Below are 19,558 nucleotides of genomic sequence, written 5' to 3' on the forward strand. Positions count from 1 at the left end.
AGTTAAATATGTTTTTGAGGTGGCTTCCATTTCATTCCACCCCTGGATTGAAATATAAACATATTTTTATGACTATTGAGTCAATTTTTAGCAGCTTGCATTGTACCTATGAGAAAGAACTGCTACCCGACGACACTATGCATGATTTTCTTGATTTGGCTAGTCAAGTAAGTAACCTTTTCCAGTCCTTAGTCTTCCCCGTGCCTACGACCAGAATAAAAAATCTACTTCACCATTTTTCTTGCTACTTATGAGTTTCAAGCTCATTATTTTGACCTTTCGATTTCGCGAATTTCTCAAATATCTTGCCGGTCAAGATAAACCGTAATTATTAGTCTTCGGTTACAGTCCACCACGTTTATTTGTATGAAAAATTGATTTAAATACTAAAAATGATATTAAAATTTTCATTTAACACGAATAAATTTAATTTTGTTTACTGTACTAAAAAATATTTTTAATTTGTATCCAAACACGTTCTTATAAACTTAAAAACAACAATTGTTAGATCTAATACTAGTTAGATATTTTTATACATGCGACGTATAATGTGACTTAATAATATGATTATATGATAATTGATCTGATCACGTAATATGTCACATCTGCTATCATATCAATTGTACAAAATCACGTTATCAAGACATATCATATGTAACGTGGACAAAAATTTTGAGATGATATATATATTAAATATGATAATTATTGATTGCTGACTTGGTTTAGATTCTTTTTTATCTGTATAAGCTGACCATGAAAGACAATTTTATATAATTTGGTCTTCTTAATGTTTGTTATAACAGAAAGACGATTTTGGAGTTTAGAACTAGGGGCAACGAGATGCTTGTCCATTAATAATAATTCGACTCCAGTTATTTAATAAGTATAATTTTGAAATTTTTTTCTCAAATACACCAGCAATCACAGCAGTAATCACAAAGGTTGACGATTAGTGGAAGGTGATCAAAGAATATTTTGAGAATGATTTGATCCATTCAATTATTAAAAAATGTACACAAGAGGGTTTTTATATACATAATTTGTAGAAGAATGAGAAAAAGACAAAATGTAACCAATTACAATAATTAACTAACTAATCACAATTTAAAAATTTGTTAATGGTAAACGCTAAATGAAACGGTGCACTTCATACTTCTTCTCTTCTTCCTTCGTGCAGTCTTGATATGCTGCGTTTCATCCTTTATTGCCTGAGCTATTTACAAGCACCTTCAACTCTTGTGTGCAGAGTACCTGCTTCACTTATTCATCTGCTATCTAAGGTATTTCTTCTTCATGATTTCAATTGATGAGACCTAGTTAATACCCCCTTAGGAGGAACCATCAACATTGTGAATGTTCATCTTACATATTAACCTTTGAAATTGTCTAGGTTGTAGGGCCTTTGTAAAAGCATTAGCAACTTGTGATTTTGATGGAATGTAAATTGATTCGATTACACCATTCAAAATCTTTTCTCAGATGAAGTGGTAGGCAATCTTTATGTGCTTTGTCCTCTCATGGAAGATCTACTGATATAGATTGCTGATTGATCATCACAATAAAGTTTCACTGCAGCTTTGTGGTAAGTACCAAAATCAACTAACAAGCCTTTTATGCAAGTAACTTTACAACAGGTGGTTGCCATTGACCTGTACTCTGCATTAGTTGAGCTTCGAGCTACTACCTATTGCTTTTCGGATTTCTAGTTTACCAATGATTCTCCAATAAAGACACAATCGCCAGTGATAGATTTCCTTGAGTCTGGGAAACTTACACAATCACTATCACAATATGTTGAAATTTTCAAGTTACAATCTGTTTTCACTAGAATACCTTGGCTAGGTGCTATCTTGAAGTACTTTAGTACCTTGTAAGCTACCACATAATGTTTATGCCCTACTTTGGCCATGAATTGAGCCAAAGTTTGCACTGCATACGATATGTCCAGCCTTGTGAAAGTCAAGTAAAGAAGTTTCCCAATCAATTGTCTATATCTAGTGGGATTTGCCATCTCATCTTCTTCGCTTGCTTTAGTTAACTTAACATTATAATCAATAGGTGTTGATACAAGCTTAGTTCCAAGTAAGCCATGTTCTTCTAGCAAATCAAGTGCATATTTCCTCTGACAGATTGAAATACCTTGTGGTGATCTTGCTTCTTCAAGGCTTAGGAAATATTTCACAGTGCCTAAGTCTTTAAGTTTAAATTGTGAAATTAGATGATTCTTGATTGCATCTGCAGCTTGAGCAGAGGTGCTCCCTATCAAAATATCACCAACATATGTCAAATGGGCTATGAATTCATCATCTGTGGTGTTCATAGCAAACAATGAGTAGTCAGATAATGATTATTTGAAGCCACAATGAAGGATAGATGCTATCAATTTTTCATTTTATTGTCTTGAGGCTTGCTAGAGCCCATATAAAGATTTATGAAGTCTACATGCTAGTTTTGATCCAGTCAGGTGCTCCCCCTTAATTGTATATCCCTTAGGCAATTCCATGTAAACTTTTTCATGCAGATCTTCATGTAGGAATGCCTTATTTGCATTCAATTGAGATGATATCCAGTTGTTTGCTGCTGCAAGTGTGAAAAAGATTTTGATTGTGGATTGTTTGGCCATAAGACTAAAAGTTTCTTGGTAGTTAAAACTAGTTACTTGACTGTAGCCTTTGGCAACCAATCTTACTTTGTACCTTTCCACTTCTCCCTTTGCATTCAGCTTGGTCTTATAGACCCATTTACAACTAACAGTATGATAATTAGCAAGTAATGGTACTATGCTCCAAGTGCCATTTTCCTCCAATGCTTTAAGTTCAACTACCATTGCATCTCTTTAGTGTGAATGAGTCAATGCTTGATGATAGGATGTAGGGGCCTGTATGCTTGACAATGATATAGTGAATGCTTTGTGTTATGATGACAGATTATATGATGAACGGTATTTAGATATAGGGTATGAAGTGACAGTGGTTATATGAGCTGGTAAATCAATTTCATATGTTTATATGTATTTTGGTATGCTTTTCCTAATTGACTAAGTTGTTTCAATGGTATGTTTTGTTTGTTTCTGACTAGTGTTGTCATTGCTAGGTAAACTACAATTTACAGGTAAATCATGGGAAATTTGATCATTGTCTGATGTAGAAGGCTGTTTTGTGACTGGTAAAGGTTCAACAGGATATAATTCAACTTGGTTTAGGTCAAGTGACTGAAAATTTTCACAATTTGAATCAAGAACATCAAAAGGAACAGCATACGTACCAGGTGTTTGATGAAAAGTAAAATCTTGTTTGTCATACTTTGAAGAATGAAAAAAAAGGTATCTTTATCGAAAAAAACACGTTTAGATATCAAGACTCTTTATGCTTCAAGATCATATACTTTATACCCCGTGACATTACTTGGATAACCTATAAAGATGTATTTGTTAGCCCTGCTTTCAAATTTCTTCCTATGTGATATTTGTGTGGAAGCAAAACACAAACATCCGAATACTTTGAAATGATCAAATGAAGGAAGCCTTTTTAATAGTAGTTCATATGGTGATTTGTTTTGTAAAACCTTGGTTGGCACTTTGTTTATGATGTGTATAATAGTTAAAACTGCATCCCCTAGAAAGCAAGTGGAACATTGGACTAGTGTATTAGTGTTTTTGCCATAGCTAGAATATGTTGGTGTTTTCTCTCAACAACACTATTCTGTTGTGATGTACCTATGCAGGATAGTTCATGAACAATGCTAGTCTTATTGTAGAAATCCATATGAATGATTTGTGATCTGATGGCAAAGAATGAATCATTTAATCCATTGAGGAATATGAAGACCATGTCCTTCTAATACTAGTTAGAATATCTTTTGCAACAATTTTCATTACATTTTCCACACTCACAGTGTGGTCAAGGTTTAAAGTTTCTCAACTCTTCCCAACCTCCCCTAAGTTCTATGAAATAAAAATCAACAGTGCTAGACCCCTAAGTTATGTTTCCCAAGGTATATTGAAGATTATAAATACTAGTGACATCTGGTTGAGTAAAATTTTGCTTAAGAGTATTCCAAATTTTCATAGCTAATTCCACATAAAATACTGTTGATGCTATAGTTTGTGTGATGGAGTCTAGAAGCCATGCCACTAACAGATTGTTACAACGGACCCAAGAAGAGTAAATAAGATCTGTAACCTCTAGTTTTGGTATAGTCCCATTAATAAAGCCTATCTTATTTTTGATTGATAAAGCCAATAAGAAAGATCGACTCCAAGACACGTAGTTGTTTATGATTAATTTGGGGTTAAACACAATTGATCCAGGATGATCAGTGTGGTGCCAAAAATAAAGGGACTAAGGTGGTGGTTTGTGAGACTTGAGTTTTTGATTAAGATGACTTCACCAGTGAAATGAAGAGTGAAATATGAGAAGAGAAAATAATTCAACTTACTATAAAACTAAAGGAAGATGATGTCTGATAAAGGTTGTAGCAAAATAAATAGCTACTGCAAAAACTGTGATTTTTTCCAAATCAATCTCTATAGGAGCCTTATGGTTTCGATACCATGATGAATAGTAAAAGGTGATTAGAGAATATTTTAGGAATGATTTAATTCATTTTATTATTAGAAAATATACAAAAGAGGGCTTTTATATACATAGCATGTACAAGAATGAGAAGAAGACAAAATGTAACTGATTGCATTAATTAACTAACTAAACACAATTTGAAAATTTGTTAACGGTAAACTCTAAATGAAATGGTGCACTTCATGCTTTTTCTCTTCTTCCTTTGTGCAACCTCGATACGGTGCGTTTCATCCTCTATTGCCTGAGCTGTTTACAAGTAGCTTCAACTTTTGTGTGCCGAATATCTACTTCACTTATTTATCTGCCATTTATGGTATTTCTTCTTCATGATTTCAGTTGATGAGACCTGGTTAACAAAGGTCATGATAGATATATATATATTTTAAAAGCAATAAATTTGTTTCATTTCTTAAGAAAAACTTGATGGAGTTGGATCTAAGTGCATTGATGTGTTTGTGTAAAGCATGAATTTCAAAAAAATTTCTTTTATAAAGGAAGCATGCAATCCAATTACACAAGTGAAAAAACACATCATTTATATTGCAAGTAACATAATTACATCTTAAAAAAATAAAAATCTATTAAAGTAAGATAAAATGTACATTTTATTTTGAGAGTCTTATTTTTAGATACCACCACACCAACAATTGAATTTTCAACCAAACAAGCTTACTACTTATTTTTCAAGAGTGCCTTCAACTAGAACCTTGAGTGGACAAGGTGTGAAATGTTTGACTATAAGATAGCACCCTATTTGGTCTCACTTTTCTTTTTAAAAATTAATGGTTATTTTTCTTTTAAAAAATCAGCCAAGAATGGAAGAGAGGAAGAGAGGTGCGGCAAAAATAGAAGAAGGAGGAGAAAAGTGACGGCTAAAACTTTTTTCCAAGAAACATATGTACATTCCTTTTCTTCCAATTTCTTTTTCTTTTATTAAAACTCTTACCTCAAACGTTTAATCAAAATCAAACACCTTTAAATCAATCTTGATCATTTATTTAGAGTTACGGATGTATCAAATATACTCCATAATTATCAAAATTAAAATTAAAAAATAAATTATTTAATTATTTAATTATCATTTAGAGTTTTTGATAAAATAAAACTCATTGTTGAATAATAACTTTTATTTTATTATTATCCATATTTATTTAAAAAGAATTAATAATAAATAAAAGAGTGATAATCAAACATGAAGTCTCTTTTTATCAACATGGATGTCTAGATTCATTTTACAATAATCCTCTTAATATTATCTTAATTTAAGACAACTCTTATCTTTAATTCAAACAAAACATGTTATTTTGTCTAAATTGAGACAAACATGTTTTCTTGTCTAAATTAAAACAAAAAATATTTTTCTTGTCTTAAATTGAGACAAACATGTTTTCTTGTCTAAATTTGAAAAAAATATGTTTCTTGTCTAAATTAAGACAAACATGTAAAAGTTGTCATTTTTGTACATAAATTTAATCAATCAAATAAGACATGCATTCCAACTTAAAAAAGTTCAATTATAGGAAGCTAAGTAGGGAATCTATTTGAACATAGATATTCCAACCTTCAATAAACTTAAAATTATTCTTAATCTCATTAAGATAATTTAAACTTATTAATCATGAAATCACTTCACCATAGATTCATGATTGTACTCTTGGATGAACTATAATTATGAGAAATGATTCAATACTGGATATTCATTATTAGTTGTCTAATTACAAATCTTATACTGTGAACCCTCATAACCATCTAATGACAAAAGGTGAAATTACCATTTTACCCTTTATGTCAATTTTGTCCCTTAGTTTCAAATTTCATCCAATTAGTGATCCAATACTGTAAACCAAATTTTTTGAGTATGAAGATGTGATGAGTAGTTAATTCATCAATCTGTTAAGTTCAAATTAATCACCAATTATCCTAAAATCACTACAAGTGATGGTAATACTACGAACTCCATTATTTGGAAATATGTTCTCAGCTGTTCACCTTAATTATAATCCCAACATATAGAGTCTAGATCAACGCTTTATGATGAACATGTGCATGGTATATCAAAGATTCTAAGAGATAAAACATGAGTTCACTATCCATTAGGATATCGATTCTACTATGAGTAAATGCACAAGGGTGAGATCAAAATTTAAGTAACGATTAAACTTAAATTTGATTCTTACATGATTTTAGTTCATGTTATAGGTCATTATTTGAAATTAACCATTCCGATGATTTGAGACTCATTATTCCCTTGAAATGGATCACATTTGTTTCGTTGGAAGTAATTTAGACACTATAACCTTAACACAATAAACTAACTAGTTTTATTATATATTTGTGAATAATTTTTAGATTCAATTAAAATACATGTTTCCTATGTATGACTCTTTATACAAATGCCTGTTAATATCTCAATACAATCATAGTATCTTAATAACTAGATAATAAATGCTTACTTATTACTTGTTTGGCTTGATTTTTTTTCAGCTTATCTGCCTCTTAAAAGTAGAAGTAAGGCCAAACTGAATTTTTGAGAAGTTTTTTTTTAAAAAAAAATAACTTTTTTTGAAGAACTAAATTTTTAAAAAAATAGCCTAAAGAAAAGCTCCAAGAAGAGCTTTCTTTTATCTTCTTTTAAAAAAATGCCAACTTTTCAAGAAGTGTCTTTCTCTCTCAATCAATTTCCCTTTCCTCTTTTTTTTTTTTTTTTGCAAATCACCATTTTCCAAAGCAAAATCGCGGTTTCCCTCTCCTCTACCTCTCTCTACGAGACTACTAAAAAAAAAACAAAAGACCCAGCAATATAATAGCAAAATCTAATATTTTTTTGTTCTTACAAAGATTAAGAGAAAAGAAGACCTAAAATTCAAACTTGTATTCATGTATTATTTAAGGTTTTCTCTCTTCTTTACAAAAAAATTTTATACTATTATACAAGTTTGAAAGTTGTTCCGTTTTTTTATGGATTTTTTTATTCAAACATTTAAAATCGTATATAAACTCAAAGCAGGCTTGCCCCGCTTTATTTTATTAGCTGATTGAAGATGGTATAAATACCGTTTATAGTAATTTTAACCAAAATTAGAACTTATACAATTTATTTTGTCAAATAGGTTACTAAATAACTTTAGCTTAATTTTAAAAACTATTATTTTTTATAAGAGCTTTATAATAACTTTTAAGCTAAAAAAAATAGATCAAATAGACTCTTAAAATAAACTCTTCGTCTTATGATCAAAATGTACTTTCATTACAAATAAATTAAATGAAATTAAATATGAAAATATACTTGTGTTTTTCAAGACAGCATATTCTCAAATTTCTTACAAAACTACCATTTGGTGGTAGTGAAAGGTCATGATCGAGATTGCTTTTGAATTCAAAAGCACGAGAATTGTTAGATGTTGATTTGTGTTTGGTAGTTTTGTCTTCAATCATATTCAAATGAGTTTTCTTTTAACGTAAATGTTTATTTTTTGAGTGCTTTTCATAAATGGGCCTGAGGCATAATGTATTTTTAAAAACAATCCTCCTTATAATTTTATCTGTTTTTAGCCAAGAGAGAAAAAAATTGGATAAAATTGTTCTTAATGAAATCGACCCAATAGCTAGGCTTCGCGCCTCGACCCGAAACCTATTAACGGGTCAAGTATGTTTAGGTTTGCGCCTCAAACTGACTCATATTTTTTGAGCTTTCCTCACTAGGCTATTCATCTCTGGAGTATTTCTTATCAGAAGAAAAAAGTTTAAGCATTTTGAGCATTTTGAATATTTTGGAGTAGTTTTTGATACACGAAAAAAATCTATGAGCGTTTTGAGCATTTTTAAACATTTTAGAGTGATTTTTTATATATGAAGAAAAACTTTCAAACATTTTGAGCATTCATATTTGTTAATTATATTGTTAAATGGAATATGGTGTATCGTTTGAAGTTATTGATCTTGTTAAATGGAATTCAGTAGTTTTGGTGATTTTGGAAAATTATGTGACTAGTTTTTAAGCATTGCGTGACTAACTTTGAGCATTACGTGACTGATTTTTGATAAGGCATTACGTGACTAGTTTCTGATAAGGCATTACGTGACTAGTTAATAGGCATTGCGTGACTGACTTTGGGTATAGCGTGACTAGTTTCTTATAAGGCTTTGCGTGAATAGTTTCTGATAAAGCATTGCGTGACTAACTTTGGACATTGCGTGACTAGTTTTTTATAAGGCATTGCGTGACTAGTTTCTGATATGGCATTGCATGACTAGTTGATAGGCATTGCGTGACTTGTTGTAAGGCATTGCGTGACTTGTTAGTAAGGTATTGCGTGACTTGTTCGTAAGGCATTATGTGACTTAGGCATTACTTAAAAATTAGTCATGCAATGTATAAAAACTAGTCATGTAATGCCTCTAACCAATCACGTAATAACTAAAAACTAGTCACACGGTGATTAAGTCACGTAATATCTAAAAACCAGTAAACTCAATTTTGGAGTTCTGTGAATAAACCAACAAACTCAAGAACCTAAAACATATATATATATTTTTGCTAGGCCATGGAATTGTGCATTTCATAAAAGATAGGTTACAAAACTCTATAACCCTCCAAAGCAAGAGAAAATATATCCCTATCGGGAGGTCTTGCTCACTCCACTTATACAAAAAACAAAATATACCCTATTTACAAAATATTCTCTGAACAATTTCAACTCAAAATCTTATAAAAAAAAAATAAAATTTATAGCAAACATGCTTAACAATCATCCCAATCCCAGACACAATAAAACCGTGAACCACCATAAAACTCATCAAACATGCTTTAGCTGTTCTTTCTCCCTGAGCAAAATCGCTGTCTGCAAAGAGCAAAATCATTGTTCATCGCCCTTAAGAACCCCAAGATCCACCATCTAAAAAAATAAAACAAAATAAGAAAGAGCTTGATATTATATCTGCGAATTGGATGGCGAAATAGACATATTTGAGTAGAGAAAGAAATCGAGATTTAATTTTAAAATTTTTATCTGGATGGCGGGAGAGAGAAAATTGAAACCATTTTAATTTGTCTGAAATTGTTTAAAGGGTATTATTATCAAGTCATATCAAAAACTGACTCAAAATAGTTAAAATTATAAAAACGGTCATTTTTAAAGTCACTTTTCTATAAAGGTCATTTCTCACAATTTCTTCTTATTTTTTCTCGGCTCCATTTACATAAGCCAACTATCAAGTCGAATTTGTAAAATCTCCATGTTCTTGACATAACTAGTATTTTCTTAACTTCTCTCCACCCATGTGACCATATCTAATATAAGAAAACTAAACTATTTACAATCCAACTTTTTTCATTTATTATTATTATTATTATTATTATTTAATAAACAGTTGAATTTATAGTGCAGGGGGTGCTACCGTTGTCTATTTCATTGATGATTCTTTTCTGTGAAGAACTTGTACCAAAAGGCCTCCCTTCTAGAAGATGGATGTTAGTTGTAGGTGCAACTTTTTGATCCCTTTAGTTGGCTTGAAATGATTTAAATTTCAAGGCAAAGACGTGGGAGAAAGAGGAAGTAGTCTTCATGATTACTATGACGACAAAATTCTGGATTAATGCCATTTAGACGAAAAGAGACATCGAAGAAATTGGTTGGTGGTTTATGCTTAGATTTCTAATTAGACCATTAGTTACTAAGGAATTTAGAAGAGGTGTGGAATGGATCCCCTTATAGAAATAAAATTGAAATTTCATGTTTCATTTCCATTGTGCGATCGTCAAGTACCCGTATGAAGACCGAAAGACTCTTCATGGCACTAAAGGATGGTAAGAGCTGTGAGTAGCTGTACAAATACACAAAAATACCACCAGTAGGGGGATATGGCAGCATCTAACCACTAGCAGAAAATACCCTTTGACCAAAAACAGGGTTTGCCAGTGACGCATCAATTCAGACCACCCAAGGGAAATCAACAACACATGCAAAGATCAACAGCCAGCCCCTAAATAAACACAGCTGAAACGAAAAATAAATATATAAAAAAAAAACCCCAATCAAGAACAAAGAACCCCAAAGAGGACGACCATCCACCCAAGGACCACAATCCATACATCCCCACAGCGAGCACTCATGAGCAACACAAGCATCGGGGGTCTTCAAACCAAAGACCAGCACCCCTGAGTGAGGCAAAACCAACAAGAAGCAACCGGAGCAAAGAGAAAACCAGCATCAAACGAACGAACAAAGCGCTACTCCCAGCCACATTTCAAAGACTCAAAGGGAGTCCTTAGAAACTCCAACCAGCCATGACCCCAACCAAGAGCCTTTGCCGTAACCGACTCAATGCACCGCCCCACCTAAAGACAGACATCATTCCCAGCCGCCCCAAAGCAACTCAGCTCCACCACTCAGCCTGTCAAAATCGGCAGACCAAACTCCCATCCACCTCGCTGAAATCAGGAACACCAACACTAAACAGTCCGAACCATAACGGTTTTGGTGAAATTACTTGAGCCGCTGGACCATATCTGATAGATGATGACTCACGCACGCATATGATTTTATTTGATGACTTAGCTTACTTTATGTGACTATTAATATTATATATTTACCAGTAATTGTTGTCGTACACGTGAACCTAAGTTTTTTATCTAGCCACACCGTGATAGAAGAGTAGAGAAATTGCTTGACTAACTCCAAGTTTAAGGAGGGAAAGAGTCCATTATATATAAATATAAACATTTTACAAATTAAAATTTTATAATATTAATTTATAAATTATTTACTACCAGTAGAATTAAGATTTTTTTTAATAAATGTAAGTCAAGGTAATTAGAATTCTTGTTTATAAATGAAATAAATTTTATTTAATATTTATGATAAAAAATATTTAAAATGATAATTTAGAAGTATAATGAAAAATATATTCATTTCCGTTAATTAAAAGTTTTACTAACATCTATACTTGAATACTTGTTTTTTATATATTTTTAAATAATAATTATATATAAGTATAACTTCTTTTAAAGTTTAATAATTGAAATTTTATAATAATATCTATAAAATATTATTATTCAATACCGGAAAATTATTTTTATTTATATAATAAAAAAATATTTAAAAAGAGAATTTAGAAATAGAATGAACAAATAAATCTCAAGAATATTTTTTAATCAAATCATTTAATACAATTAGAATTTTTTATTAGGCAAATGGCAATTTGGAATTTCTTAATTTGAATTTCAATTCTTATATGATACTATACATGCAATTACAAATATTATTTATATAAAAATTAAAAATATTTAAAACAAATGACAATATAGAAATATCATGAGTAAAAATGTCTTTTAATCAAAAAAATTTGACATTCCCATAATTATTATTTATATTAATAATAAATATTAATATTATTATTATACAGATATTGGGTAAACTTTTTATAGTCTATATTTTCCTTCTTAAATAATTGGATCCTAATTAGGTATTAACATCTAAATACTTATTATCTTAGCACTCAACGGCAAAAGGAAAAAAACAAAAACATGTTGAATTTTATACAGTTATACAAGTATGGTAGTATTAAATCGTTACAAAGCACGGCCAGTAAAAAAATCGTTATGAAGCTTGGGCAATTGGTGTTTGTTTATTTTAAGTACCCCTTTGATCCTTTATCCTACTATATATGATAAAAGATAAATGTTTAATTTAACTGTAATTTCATGAATTTATATATATACATACATAGTAAATTGAAATTTAAACGATGAAGTTCGAAGTTTTGAAAGAATTCATTAATATATATATATATATATATATATATTTTAAACAAGATTTTTATTGAGAAAAATATTAAATAAGTATGTAAAGTAAAATATACAATCAGATCGAATTGGAACGAGAATTTCATTGTGTTTATTCACTACATATACTTTGAATTCAAGGAAGAAATTTGAAGCCATATTTATGTTTCAAATAATGCTTTGATATTATAAGGCCATATGACATCCGAACCTCCACTCCACATTTCCCTTGCAAATTGTTGATAGGCCTTTTCTGAGGGATGATAGGAGTCAAAGAATAATTTTTCACTAGGATGCTCACATAATTCATACTCTTTTATCCCTCTCTTCCCTCCACAGCTATAAATTCCTCGGAACAAACCAGAGCCGCAACATGCCGTCGTGGCATCCTTGAACCCTTCACATCAAGTCATTATAATTATCAACCCACAAAAAATTATGTTAATCAGTATTTGAAATACAAATTAAGGCCTTGATGCCAAAGTGTAAGGTAGGAAGATGGATTGACATACCATATTTTGAAGGGTTGCTTAATCTCTCACCAACAGTTTTATAGAAATTGTAATTTGAATATTTGAAGCCTGGCAGCTGCTTCTCTAACTCGTGAAGGACTTTGGGAAGTTCTTGATCGTGCAGTTGGGCAAGCTTGTTGACTTCATCAAGGCAAGAACCATTGCTTCCTACTCGTGCTTTGATGAATGGCAAACAACCCAAAGGAGCCATATTTGGAAACCCGAACTTCCTTCCTCCTATCTTGTATATTTCCTATACCGTTTTTAATAGATTAATAGTAATTAAGCAACTACCAAAACACACGAAAACGTACGGTTTGATTTAAATTTTCTCTGTTTTAAGTATAATTACTTTGAGTGCAATAGTCAGGTTGCCAATCACCATGGCAACATACTCTACATCAGATGCGGTGGAGTTTCGAGTCAAGTAATCATTGGCTCCTATGCTAATCAAGTAAACAGCTCTGGACAACAATTTCTTGGCATCTGCAACTCCTAGTTCTTGTCTCAGAGATTTCTCTGCTTTCTTGAAATAGCTTACTTGAGTTTTCAGGTCTATAACCTGGAAGTTGTCAAAAAAAAAAAGCAAGGGAGATGAAAAAAATGAAATTAAAAAAAAAAAAAAGTATACAAGGTGTAATATAAACAGAAACAGTCGCATGTACTAAGTAGTAAATATAACAATATATTTTTTAATGTAAAAAGCAAAATAAATATAAAATTACTGTGTCGGTAGGCAGGTGTGTATTTTGTGATTTGAACTGATATAAATCTAAACTAAACAAGCCTATTTAAGCATAAAAAAAAAAAAAAAAAAAAAGCAAGACGAATATGATAAGAAAACATTAACATACAAATCCTTGATTTGTTTCAACTAGAGCACCAGCTCCTCCTGATGCGAAGTTCACCCCATGTATGAATTTACGATCACCAGGTTGTAAATACGCTGGAATTAATGGCAAGCCTGCATACTCAGCTGAAACAAAATTGTAAGAGATAGAGAGTCAGTGGGGTGGAAATTGAGGTTGCCGAATAAAATAACAATCATTTTGGAAGATTGAAAATTACCTATAAAATCCGGAATTAGACGCCCATCAGAAAATCTGCCTGTAGGGTACCTGAAGAAGGTCTCACCATAAGGCCAGAAATTCGCCTGGTAAGCAAAAGTGGTGTTGATGTAATTGTTGTTTCCAGGATCAAATAGTGAATCACCAAAAATGATTAAAGCGACATGGTTTTCCGGCAGGCTGTGGCAGCTTATCAGGCTGAGAAAGGTTGCGTAGGCCAACAAGGAACATAAATGGGCCCTTAACCTTGCCATGGAGAAACTGATTAGCTTTTGTTTACATTCAGCATCTGTTATTTATAATGGTTTTTGTGTTGACTTTGTGACATGAAATATGAAATTTGGTTTTTCCGGTGACTTGTACATTTCATTCCACCCTTTATACTCCTAACAATTTTATATTATCTTATTCTTGAAAAAGTTTAGTCTTTATTGATGATAATTTGTTTAGTTTTCATTTTTCCTTTTGACAGACTCCTTTTTAAACACAATTAATTATTATGAAGACTAAAAAAAAATTGCAGTGCATTAATAATTAGTATGTACTCTAGATAATAATAATTAATCACTTCAGCTCTATCACTTAGATTTGTTTTTTTCGAATTCTTTTGTACTGATCGCTTAAGAAATTTTTCAAAGTAGGACGTATTATTTTAATTAGTCATAATGTCAAGGTTAGAAAGTAAATGCGTGTCAGTTTTGAAATTCTACTTTATTATTGCCCTATTATTTTATTTGCACACATGTATTCTTCCACTCAATAGCCTATTAATTTTATCAAAATAGGATGATTTGTTTTATTTAAATAGAACCTATGATTAAGAATAAAGTCAATGAATTTTAGTTTGAAATTTAATGATAGTCTAAGTCGTCTTTCATGTACCAATTAAATTTGTCATTATTTTTAATCGTTGCTTATATCTTGGCAAATAGCTTTTTTATTTTCACAAATTTCAAAGTTGAGATTTTTTTATTTTTTTATTTTTACAAAAGGATTGACTTGAATCCCTATTTCAAAGTTGAGATTGCTTCAATAAAGAGTGCAAAGCCATCTTTGTTATAAAGAACATAATAAACCTAATTTATGTATTGAATTTGTTACATGTTAAGTGCATTAGAGTTGTTACATGCAAGCATGATGTGTAACAACTCTGGATAATGTTTTTATTTATAGATTTTACTTATAACTTAAATCCATCAACTTAGAGTTAGATAGCGAGAGAGAGAAATTGAGAGCACAACAGATGAATGCGGGAGAGAGAAATCGGTAAAATTAAAGAGAGTTGGATGGTAAGAAAGAAATCGAAAGTGCAACAGACGAATAAAGGAGAGAGAAATTAAGAAGAAAAATTGTGATAAATGATATAATTTGTCTAAAATGGTTTCAAGAGTATTTTTGTCAAGTCATGGCAAAAATTAGATGAAAATAGTTAATTTTATTTTTGGACGAGTTTGGCCTTATGAGATTGACTATTTCTTACAATTTCTTCTTAAATTTTTAACTAGTTATATATTTTTTATGAAAAATCTAGATCCAATTAAAAAATAAAAAGAAAAATCTTTAGTTCCATCTTTTAAGGGAACTCAAGATTTTGTCCAAGTTTAAAGAATTAAGCCTAAATAAGTCAACTAGAATTAATAATGTGTGTTAAGCAAGGATTGCCAGTAGGTTACTAAAAGCTGGTGTTAGGTAGCATTGAGAAACAGATGAAAAATGTGTCATCAAATGAGCAAAAAAATTGTTAAGGTACCCACAGGTCCTTGTATTATGAGATTTTTGTTAATTTAATCATTTACTTTAAAATTGGTCAATTTAGTTTCTATATTTTGAGATTTTATACAATCGAGTCCTTTTTCCTAATATTGTCCAAATTGATGGTTAATATTGCTGACATGGCAATATTGTGGCATGCAATATCAGCATAGTCTGACATGTCAATGCCACATTACCATAATTAACAATCAATTTAGACAGAGTTAAGAAAGTGACTCGATTGTACAAAATCTCAAAATACATGACTAAATTGACCAATTTTAAAGTAAATGATTAAATTGACAAAAATCTCATAATATAGAGACATAAAATACTTTAACCATAAAAAAATATATATATCAAAGAACATCTAGTCGGAGAAGAGTTTCATAAAGGTGAAAATACAACATCATATCACGTCAAAGGTGGATTCATAAGGTACCAAACTAGTTAAAATAATAATAATAATAATGATTTATTATTAAAGATTAAACAGCGCTTTGAGATTGTACGGCCGTGTGATATTGGGAGTTCCATGCCAAATCAGCTCTGCAATCTGCCGGTTGGCCATTTCTGTGGGATGGCCAGAGTCAAAGAAGAGATATTCACTAGCCTTTTCACATAATTGATACTCTTTTATCTGCCTCTTTCCCCCACAGCTTGATTGTCCTCTATATGGACCACTGCCACAACATGCCATATTCCCCACCTTGAAACCTTCACAAAATGTAACTTAGAAATACAAGTTGGGTTTTTTCTTTGCAACAAATATTATAGAGGGGATGGCATGATACTTACCATATTTTGAAGGGTTGTTCATCCTTTCACTTACAGAAGTATAAAGATCATGATTTGCAAATTTGAATCCTTCTAATCTGTTCTCCAGCTTCTGGAGGGCAATGGAAAGTGCTTTATTGTGCAGATGTGCTAGTGTTGTAGCTTTGTCAACGCAAGAACCGGTGCTTCCTGACACAAGCACTTTCATGCCTGGTATACAGCCCAATGGCCCCAAGCTCAAAAACCCAAATTTCCTTCCTCCTTTCTTATGTATTTCCTGACACATTTTAAGTAACATCAGATTGTTATAAACTGATATCAGAGAAAATCTGGGGGTAGAATCAATTTCCTGTATTTAAGTATAATTACTTTGATTGCAACAGTCAGGTTGCCAATCACTATTGCAACATATTCTTCTTCGGAGTAGGATTGAAGCACGCTTGAGTTTTGAGTAATACGGACAAAGTAATCGTTGCTTCCTATGCTAATTATGTAGAGGGCTCTGCCCAGCAATCTCTTGGCTTCTGCATCACCTAGTTCTTGTCGCAACAATTTCTCAACATCCTTGAAATAACTTACTTGAGTATTTAGGTTTATAACCTGGATTTACACCCACACCCCCAACAAGAAAAAAGAAAAGGGAAAGAAAATGAAAACGTACACCGTGGTTAGAAATAAAAGAGAAAAAGCCATAGCAATACACTTTTCATTGTCAATGCTAGAATATAACTAAAATCACTATGTATGAGGGTGGATGTGTTTATGCCTGAAGTGACTTCAATCACAAACAAACAAGCTAATGAACAAACATCACATACAAATCCTTGATGCGTTTCAACGAGAGCACCAGCTCCTGCAGAAGCGAAGTTCACTCCATCCACAAATTTGTTGTTGACAGGTTGGAAGTATGGTGGAATTAAAGGTAACCCTGCATACTCAGCTGCGACATAATTTTGAGAATCAGTAGATTTTGATGAGAAGTGATATAGAAAACAGAACACTTTTTTAAGTGCTTTACCAATGAAATCTGGAAGGAGACGCCCATCAGAAAATCGGCCAGTTGGGTACTTGAAGAAGGTTTCACCATACGGCCAAAAGTTTGCCTGATAATTAACAGTGGTGTTGATATAGTTGTTGTTTCCAGCATCAAAAAGTGAGTCGCCAAAGATGAACAAAGCGACATGGTTTTCTGGCAGAATGTAGCAGCTACTTAAGTTGAGCAAGGTTGCAAAATAAAGCAAGAAACAGATATGGATCCTTGAACTTGCCATGTGAAAACTGGTTTGCTTTATGTTATGCTCTTCCCTTAGTTCTTTCTCTCTTAATTAGAGTTTTTTTTTTTTTTTGTTTTGACTCGACTACAGGAACAATAGAAATAAAATACAATCTAAACTATGGTCTGGGTTGGCTTGAACATGTTGGTCTATGACTCCACGTAATATCTGAATAATAAAACAGTTATTCAAATGTTGAATAAAAGACAATGTATGGCAGTATGAACAGTCTGAGCTCCTCGGATGCTTGATTTCTTCATATAAAATAAAAAAAATGTTTATTTTTTTCCTTTTAAAAGACTTGAATCTTCTAGAAAATAACTTTCAATCTGTAAGTCTGCCTTGTCCCTACGAAAGGGTAGGGAGAGATTACTAAATTTTTATGAAGCTTGACAACAAGTTTCATTCTGTAACCAGTTGGCCCTGTATATCAGAAAAGGTTCAAATGAATGTTCATTGAACTGTAATTTCATGGATTTTCATACCTGCTGGGCAACAGTTTTCAATTTTTATGGAGGTATGGACTCCATTGTGAAGAGCCACTGGCACAGCCTGAACAATGTTAACTTGGGATATGTAAACTACAATCTTACACTCAGGTTATAAGACAAGCTAAATTTACTTTATTATACAACATAATCAGATGATATAAAGTAGAGCACAGTTTTCCTGTGGAAAACTTGCGTTGAGAAATGGAATATGCATCACATCTTTTACTCTCTGAAAACCTCAACATTATATCAAAATGGTCAAACGTTGATTATAACCAGGGGCGATTAAAATAAAGTTGAAGTCACTTTCAACCGAGGGGAGTTGGTGGTAGAGAGAATCTTAGCTTTGATTAAGGGATAATACTATGCACCATATTTTGTCTTTATGTATTTTTCTTTTTCTCATTTACCAATGTTTTCCATCTTTCAACCGCCTGTAATTTTTTTGTTATTTTTAAGGCATCTAACCCTGTAACCTTGGTTCTTAATTAATCTTTCTTGCTGTACCTTGAGTAACCTTAATTTTTACTCTAAACTTATTGCTAAAGCTGTAAATTAGCATTTAACATTTAAAAAGAATTTCTTTTATGATAAGATACTTGTTTCAATCTAACGGCTACCTGTCCTGCACCTGAACTGTCACGCACTATAGTCGCACCACTGGCACAAGACGCAGTCCTTCCCTTCCTTAAAACCTTACACATCATGAAAAGAATATTAAATACATCAGATATGGTAGATACTTCATGCCAATAACAATGGTAGGAAGATGGCTTGATACTTACCATATTTTGAAGGTCAATCCCTCCGTTTTCGAACAAGTTGTGATATCAATATTCGAATTTTCCCGATTGGTTTTTAGATTCTGGTGGCAGGCACTGGGAAGTGCTTTATTATGCAGTTGTGCTCGCTTGGTTCCTTCATCCATGGAAAGAATCTCTGCTACCTAGTGGAATCAAATTCACAAAACCAAACTTCCTTCCTCCTTTCTTGTTTCCTAAGCCATTTTAACAGTATATTGCCAGCAACCAACAAAAAAGAGGGAGGTAAAAAATAATGGTAGAATTAAGATTTTAGTATTTGAGTGTACTATGATTGCAACAGTCATGTTTCCTATGACCATTGCAACTAGTTCTCCTTGCGAATATGATTGAAGCACGCTTTAGTTTCAGAGAAAAGGAAACAGGTCATTATTCGTTCCTACGCTAAGCAAGTAGACAGCTCTGGACAACAATTTGTGGGCTTTCGTATCACCTAGAAAGAAACAAATGTGAATTGAAGAACTAAACATCATGCTAAAATAAAGAAAAAGAAAAAGTTCCGCA

General features: G+C 32.0%; 2 protein-coding genes and 1 long non-coding RNA gene across 3 annotated transcripts; 1 reads left to right on the top strand and 2 right to left on the bottom strand.

Annotated features, from left to right (window-relative positions):
- The first annotated feature begins 1,171 nt into the window (after nucleotides 1-1,171).
- Nucleotides 1,172-3,536, top strand: LOC108660561 (uncharacterized). Its single transcript, XR_001926311.2, has 3 exons — nucleotides 1,172-1,280; nucleotides 1,480-1,582; nucleotides 3,094-3,536. It is a non-coding gene; the product is annotated as an uncharacterized LOC108660561 (long non-coding RNA).
- An 8,841-nt stretch (nucleotides 3,537-12,377) lies between these two features.
- On the bottom strand, nucleotides 12,378-14,211 carry LOC18608306 (GDSL esterase/lipase 5-like). The gene is made up of 5 exons (XM_018114521.2): nucleotides 13,941-14,211; nucleotides 13,727-13,848; nucleotides 13,225-13,434; nucleotides 12,873-13,125; nucleotides 12,378-12,757 (listed from the first exon to the last, which is right to left on the bottom strand). Exons 1-5 carry the CDS (start codon nucleotides 14,191-14,193, stop codon nucleotides 12,522-12,524), a joined length of 1,074 nt encoding a protein of 357 aa, XP_017970010.1. The 5' UTR covers nucleotides 14,194-14,211; the 3' UTR covers nucleotides 12,378-12,521.
- Nucleotides 14,212-16,062: 1,851 nt separating this feature from the next.
- Nucleotides 16,063-17,889, bottom strand: LOC18608307 (GDSL esterase/lipase 2-like). The gene is made up of 5 exons (XM_007042928.3): nucleotides 17,487-17,889; nucleotides 17,287-17,408; nucleotides 16,838-17,068; nucleotides 16,490-16,745; nucleotides 16,063-16,408 (listed from the first exon to the last, which is right to left on the bottom strand). The coding sequence occupies exons 1-5, from the start codon at nucleotides 17,737-17,739 to the stop codon at nucleotides 16,173-16,175; spliced, it is 1,098 nt and encodes a 365-aa protein (XP_007042990.2). The 5' UTR covers nucleotides 17,740-17,889; the 3' UTR covers nucleotides 16,063-16,172.
- Nucleotides 17,890-19,558: the final 1,669 nt, after the last annotated feature.

This window comes from Theobroma cacao, chromosome 2, assembly GCF_053813885.1.
Source record: "Theobroma cacao isolate CCN51 chromosome 2, ASM5381388v1, whole genome shotgun sequence".
Classification (NCBI taxonomy): Eukaryota; Viridiplantae; Streptophyta; class Magnoliopsida; order Malvales; family Malvaceae; genus Theobroma; species Theobroma cacao.